At 39.6% G+C, this 7,732-nt stretch overlaps 1 protein-coding gene across 1 annotated transcript; it reads left to right on the top strand.

Moving 5' to 3' along the window:
• Positions 1 to 1,084: 1,084 nt before the first annotated feature.
• LOC148926548 (uncharacterized) lies at positions 1,085 to 1,672 on the top strand. Its single transcript, XM_089059167.1, has one exon. It carries the CDS (start codon positions 1,085 to 1,087, stop codon positions 1,670 to 1,672), a length of 588 nt encoding a protein of 195 aa, XP_088915293.1.
• The last annotated feature ends 6,060 nt before the right edge of the window (positions 1,673 to 7,732 follow it).

A 7,732-nucleotide genomic window follows, 5' to 3' on the forward strand; every position in this document is an offset into this window, starting at 1 on the left:
GAATATTACGAGCAGCCACTACAGAAGTAAGATTGAACTCTCCCCATCCAAATCCGAAATTACAAGTAATCCGGGTTTCCGATATTTATATTATTTATTTCCCGCGCTTAAGATATAAATGTCCATTAATTAATAAATGTCTGCTATGGACTTAATTAATTAATATCTTATTAATTCCAAGAGTGGACTTAGCAAGAAACACTTATTTATTATTCATAGAGTAATAAAACTCCAACTGGCCAGTTTTCCGAATAATAAAACCTTGTTCGAGCTCCTCTTGAGGACATTATCAAACGAGACTCACCTCGTGCACATTTCAACATAATAGCAATCCTAGTACCGCTAGATATTAATCACCATTACCCAATATATCAGGATTATTGGGTTGCGAAAAATCCGCACCATTTTTGATAAGTCAAAGTAGTGCATAATCAATACCGTATGCTCAATGCTAACATATGTAGATTAAGAAATAACATTTTATCAAGACCTAGTCTTTCAGTAGATAGCATAAAGACACGTCTTGCTGTTAGATCCGTTCAGTGCTATACCACACCAATGTCAAATTATTTCAGTAAGGCTTAGAAATATGCGGACTGACATTGCAACCTTTCACGATAGGTAGCCAAAGCCTATCTAGGTTGTGAAATTCTTCTTTTTCTTTTGCAAAGCATTGCATAGATCTGACCGTGTTACCTTAAAGTGGACGACGCCCACAACCGGTCTACTAAGCAAAAGACTTAGACTTGTTTACTTCTTATGCATTTAAATGTTTGTAAAACATCTTATAAATGCACAAGCAAACACAATGTAATAATAATAGTGATTCTATTCGTGCGAGACTGCTCGAATAATACTGAATCGGGTTAAAAGTGGATTGTAGAGTTTTACGTATACAAGCAAGATTCTATTCGCGCGAAACTTGCTCGAAACATGCTTTTCAGTATACCAAACCTAACATGTTCGGGATAGAGTTAACAATTTGGAGAATGGAAGGTTTGTGCGGGGTAATGTAGCCAATAGGCGGTTTGGAGGAGGAAATGGGGGGTATGGTCGTTTTGGAGTAGAAAACCAACATGGAGGGATGGAGCCTTATGGGGATAGATTTAGGAGGGACAGGTGCTATAAGGAGGAGCCCCGGGCGAGATTTGATGATCCGTCCAAGACCTTGAAACACAACGTACCCGAATTCCATGGCAAGTTTGACCCCGAGGCCTACTTGGAGTGGGAATCTCAAGTGGAGAAAATCTTCTCCCTCCACAACTATTCGGAGGGTGACAAGGTAAAGATTGCATTGGCCGAATTTAGGGCTAATGCTAATACTTGGTGGAATGATATGTTGAGGAAAAGGAGGATAGCTAGGATGGGGGATGTGCGTTCATGGGATGAGTTGTGCCGAATCATGAAGGAGTCCTTTGTGCCTAGGTCCTATTATCACAAGCTTCGTGGGGAACTTCAAGACTTAAGGCAAGGATCCATGAGTGTGATGGATTACTATTATGAACTTCTTGCCTTGATGAACAAGATTAGAGTGAATGAATCGGAGGAATCCACTCAAGACCGATTCATCCATGGTCTGAATACTTCGTTGAAGCATAAAGTCCAAATTGAGGCTTTAAGGGGAATCACATTGGGGGAAGTACTAAGTTTTGCCAAAACCTTTGAGAGGTAAGGGAAAGAAGTGGCTCTTAGCATGGCGAGGGTGGCCTCTAACCAAACCGGGATGGGAGGAAACAAGTGGAGTACCCCTTCCAAGAAGGTGGAGAGTCCGCCTATTACTCAAGGCAAGGCACCATACAAGGCATCGCCAAACCCAAGCCCACAAGCTACCAAAAATCCTTCCTCAACGGAAAGTAACAAGGTGCAATGTTTCAAGTGTAAGGGCTATGGTCACTATGCACGTGAGTGCCCTAACCAAAGAGTGATGGTCATTGGGCAAGATGGTAGCGTGCATAGTGAGGATGAGGAGGATGGAGTGGTTGAAGGCAGTGAGGCGAGTGTGGAGCCGCGTATGTCATATTCTAGTGGAGAAGAAGAGGATGAGGGGTCGAAGACACTAGTGATGCTAAGGATGCTCAATGTACAACCCGACCTTGAAGAGCATAAAGAGAAAAGGTGCAACATCTTCCATATGAATTGCAAGGTATGATCTAAAACTTGTTTGGTGATTATTTATGGAGGTAGTTGTGCTAATGTGGTAAGTCAACAATTGGTGGCCAAATTGGGGTTGAAAGTTGACAAACATCCCAATCCTTACAAGCTCCAATGGCTAGGGGAGTCCGGAGAGCTAAAGGTGAAAGCTCAATGCTTAGTTCCCTTGAAGAATGGTGTCTTTGAGGATGAGGTGATGTGTGATATCATTCCAATGACGGCTTGTCACGTGTTGTTGGGAAGGCCTTGGGAGTTTGATAGGAGGGTGTATAAGAATGGTTTCACCAATGAATATTTCTACATAGTGAATGGTTTGAAGGTTAGGTTGAAGCCCCTCTTACCTAAGGATGTGTTTGAGGCACACCAACATCTGCAAAGGGAAAGGGAAAGGGATAGAGAGAAAAGGCTTGTGAGTGAGGGTGAGCTAAAAAAGCCAAGTGAGAGTTGGGGTGGTCAGAGCAAAAACAAAGTACCAAAACAAGAAAAACCACAAGCAAGGGAGGGAAAAGGTTGCTTGTTAGCTAGGACTCCCGACCTTGGGTGGGAACTAAAAAGCTGTTCAACCATTCTCCTCATGGTCCGGAACAATTTATGTTTAAATGCTAACACTAACCCATGTCCTTTGGTGATTGAGAGTGTGTTGCAAGGCTTTAAGGATGTCTTTCCGGATGAGCTACCCAATGAGCTTCTACCATTAAGGGGCATTGAGCACCAAATTGACGTTGTGCCGGGTTCGTCTCTCCCCAATCGGGCGGCGTACAAGGCCAACCCAAAGGAGACTCAAGAGCTTCAAAGGCAAGTCGAGGGACTCCTTGCCAAAGGTTTGATTTAAGAATCTCTTTCACCTTGTGCCGTACCCGTTATTTTGGTGCCTAAGAAGGATGGAACTTGGAGAATGTGTGTGGATTGTAGGGCCATCAATAAGATCACCATTAAGTATAAGCATCCTATACCTAGGCTTGATGATATGCTAGAGGATATATGTGGCTCTAATTGTTTCTCTAAAATTGATTAAGCTAGTGGATATCACCAAATTCGCATGAAAGAAGGAGATGAATGGAAAACCGCCTTTAAAACCAAATTTGGCTTGAATGAATGGCTTGTTATGCCTTTTGGGTTGACTAATGCTCCTTCCACCTTCATGCGTTTGATGAATCATGTACTTCGCCCTTTCATTGGAAAATTTGTGGTGGTGTATTTTGATGATATCTTGATTTATAGTAAAAGTGTGGAAGAACATGCATGTCATCTTAAAAATGTCTTGAAGTGGTGAGTGTTAGAGTTTCTATACTAGAAATCACCTTTCGAGTGATTGAAGACTGTTAAAACTCTTATTTTATTTTCCAAAGTAATAAACAGATTATTTTTGCCATAATGTTGTTATGTTTTACATTTAATGGATGTTTATTACATGTTTAAATGTATAAGTAACTTAACAAAGTCTAAGTCTTTGTTTCAGTAGACCGGTTTACTGGGGATTGGTGTCCCTTGCACAGCGGAAGTCATGCACAAACAATTAAATCATGCATCCAGATCTATTTGACTGATTAAGGGATCAATTAACCACATGTTAAACAATCAAAATTGCATACAAGAACGCACATAAATCATGCTTTAAGGAATTAAACCCTAATTCATGATATTCTACGGATTAGAGTTACCGATTTGATTCTCCAAAGAATCGATGATTGCTTGCTCCTTCTCCACATGAAGATCTTCGTACTCGACCACAAATCTTCTAATCTGTATCCCGAACTCAGATAATGACCTTTGAGTGGACAAAGCTTGTCAGAATAAAAAAGGGCTTGATTAGAAAGAAGATAGAATTTCAGATCTGGAGAGAACTGAAAAAAAATCGTTCACTGCATAGAGCAGAACGAAAATTATGAATTAAATCTTAATTAATCTTCTTTCTAATCTTCTTTTATATAGAGATCCATGGAATTTTACTAATTAAATTGAGCCCCAATTTAATACAAGTCCAACAGAATATTATAATCAGCCACTACAGTAAAATAATATTGACTGCCCGTCCAATCCCAAATTACGAGTAATCCGAGCTTTACCTCTTTAATTTATTTTTTTCTGTGTTTAAGATATAAATATCCTTTAATTAATTTAAGTTTGCTATTTGACTTTAATTAATTAAAATCTTTTCCCAAGAGTTGTCTAGTTCAAAATCATTATTTATTATTCTGGAATAAATTCCAACCGGCCGGGTTTCTGAATAATAAAACCTTTTTCGAACCCCTCTTGAGGATATTATCAAACTAGACTCACCCAGCACACGATTCATTGCAATAACAATACTAGCACCTCTAGACATTGATCACCACTACCCAAGATATCAGGATTCTTGGATTGCGAAAAATCCGCACCATTTGATAAATTAAAGTAGTGCATAATCAATATCGTATGCTCAATGTTATGTCAACAATGATTAAGAAATAACAATCACCGAGACCTCGTCTTTCGGTAAATAGCAAGAAAGACTTATCTCAACTGTTAGATCCTTCAGTGCTATACCACACCAGTGTCGTTTATTTCCTAAGGTAAGGAAACATGCGGACTGACACTGCAACCTTTCACGATAGGTAGCCAAAGCTTATCTAGGTTGTGAAATTCTATTTCTCTTCTACAAAGGACCGACTGCGTCACCTTCTGTGAACATCGTTCACGACCAGTCTACTGTGTAGAAAAATTAGACTTGTTTGCTTCTTATACATTTAAATGTTTGAGAAACATCTAATAAACGCACAAGCAAACATCAATGCGATAAAATTACTTCTTCTCGTTTTGGGTTAAAAGTGGATTGTAAATTTATTGTATACAAGCAATTCTATCCGTGCAACATGCTCGAAATATGCTTTTCAGTATACCAATCTTAACACGGTTGTGGGCGTCGTTCACTTTAAGGTAACACAGTCAGTTCTAAACAAAGAAAAAGAAGAATTTCACAACCTAGATAGGCTTAGACTAACTATCGTGAAAGGTTGCAATGTCAGTCCGATTATTTCAAAGCCTTACTGAAATAAGATGATGTTGGTGTGGTATAGCACTGAATGGATCTAATAGCGAGACAGTCTTTATGCTATCTACTGAAAGACGAGGTCTTGTAAATTATCATTTCCTAATCAATGTACGTTAGCATAGAGCATACGGTATTGATTATGCACTACTTTGACTTACCAAATGGTGCAGGTTTTCGCAACCCAATAAGCCTGGTATATTGGGTAGTGGTGATTAATATCTAGCGGTGCTAGGATTGCTATTATGTTGAATCGTGCGCGAGGTGAGTCTCGTTTGATAACATCCTCAAGAGAAGCTTGAAATAAGGTTTTATTATTCGGAACCTAGCTAGTTGGAGTTTGATTACTCTATGAATAATAAATAAGATTTTCTTGTTGAGTCCTCTCTTGGAATAAATAAGATATTAATTAATTATGTCCATAGCAGACAATAATTAATTAATGGATGTTTCTATCTTAAGCGCGGGAAATAAATATCAAGTAATGGAAACCCAAAGTACTTATAATTTCGGATTTGGTTGGGGAGTGCAGTATTACTTCTGTAGTGGCTGCTCGTAATATTTCAATTTTAAGCTTATATTAAATTGGGTTTAATTTAATTAGTAAAAAGCTAATTGGAGGAGCCCATATCCAAAGCCTTCCATAGATCCCTATCTGGGCCCAATATGTGACTTATTATAAATAGGAGAATAAAGGAGACATAAAATACACTTGTATTTTACTCAAAATTTTCGGCCCCCTCTACTCCTAGTAGTGGTCGAATTTTTCTCCTCCGTGGGAAAGGATTTCTGTCTTCTCTATTTAAGTCCTAGTGCACTGGTGAGATCAGCCCACCTTGATATCAGTCCACAGTCCGGGAACCAGAAGATCCGTGGTTTTGTACTAAAGATCTTCACGTGGAGAAGGCGCTAGATATCTTCGATTCTTTGGTGAATCTTCAAGGTATAATGGCTAAACCATAGAAAAGCATGTTTTAGGTTTCAATTAATTTAAAGCATGATATTATTTGAGTTATGAGCATGATACATGTGATAATTATGCGAATAGAATTTGTCATAAATAATCCGCTAAATAGATCAGAATTATTATGTAATTGATTTATGTGAGCGCTTCCGCTGCTAACCCCTTCAATTTGTATCAGAACCAGTCTTTGGCTCTGATTATTTGGATTTAAATTTCGCAAAATTCATGTATGCATGCGTTTTTGTTTTCGAAGCATGTTCTTGTTTTTAGTTGTTATATTCTTATGCATGATGATCTCAAGAACTATCGAAACAAAGAACTCAAATATTTGGAACGCATGAGACGTGCGATTCGTCGGCGCTTGCGCCGAGACGAATCGTGCGACATGCGATCCATAGAGGGTTGTCGAGCGAGTGGGAGTACGGAGGGTCATCGACCGGCGACGCACGGAAGAGAGTGGCCTCGTGTGCGCCGCCGGCGTGACCACCACATCCGGCGAACTCCAGCGAATCATGCCGATCGAGTGGGAGCAAGTCTGCGATCATGAGGCGACGTGAATACGAGCGTGGGCTCGTCCACGCCGCCGGCAAGACCGCGGCGGCTTCTCCAAAGAACATACGGCGGTCGACAGCGATGGAAGAAGAACGGGATCGCTGCTCGTCCGAGAGCAGCGATGGTTCGTCCATGGCCAAACCCTAACCCTTAAACCTAACCCTAACCCTAGTCGACCCAAGTCATGCGACGGCGATCCGGAGCGGCGCTGCTATATGCCGTGGCCGCTGGATACCGCCAGCTTGTCGTGTGCGACGGAGGGAGTCCGCCGGAGCAGCGCGGCGTTAGCCGCGCAATGGCGAACGTCGACGGAGGGAGACGAGGCGCTCAGGCACCGGAGTGGGAGAAAGGAAGAAGCCGCGCGTCGCGCGGGCTACCGGCAAGAGTTGGTCGGCGAAATCACCGTTCCGACGAGATGTTCACCGGTAGAATCTTCGTCGTCGTTGATCGTGCGTACCTCGATCACGAGATAACGATGAAATATTATTTTAATGATTATTTGATTCCTATATTAAAAGATATCATTAAAATATTATTATTTAATGGAAATAAAACATTTTGGGAAGATTTCCCTATATTTTAGGAATATTTAGATTATTGACCATATCTAGGGATATCTATTAATCCTAGATGATGTGGACAAGAATAATTTAATAGTTTCCTAATTATATTATATATCTAGAATCCTAATAAGGATAGATATGTTGGATTTCATTAAATAATAAAATATATTATTCTCTTCCTAATCTTAATAAGGAATTAATTTAAGTTTATTTATTCATGTTCGTCAAAGATATAAATAATTATTTATTTTAGATAAATCTTATAGAAGACATGAATATGGATTAAACTTTGGTAATTAATTTTTTTATCCTTTAATAAGATGTTTAAAAGATTATATAAGATATAATTATCCAGTCAATTAAATACCAACATAATTTAATTAAGACTTTAATCTGCACTAAGGCTAAGGATAATATCTAAGCGATAATTACGAACTAAGTTTGTATATGGTCTCCATCGATTGGTCCACAACT

The sequence above is a fragment of the Salvia hispanica genome, chromosome 5 (assembly GCF_029641045.1).
Source record: "Salvia hispanica isolate PSC_SH4W2 chromosome 5, Shi_PSC_v1, whole genome shotgun sequence".
NCBI classification, from domain to species: Eukaryota; Viridiplantae; Streptophyta; class Magnoliopsida; order Lamiales; family Lamiaceae; genus Salvia; species Salvia hispanica.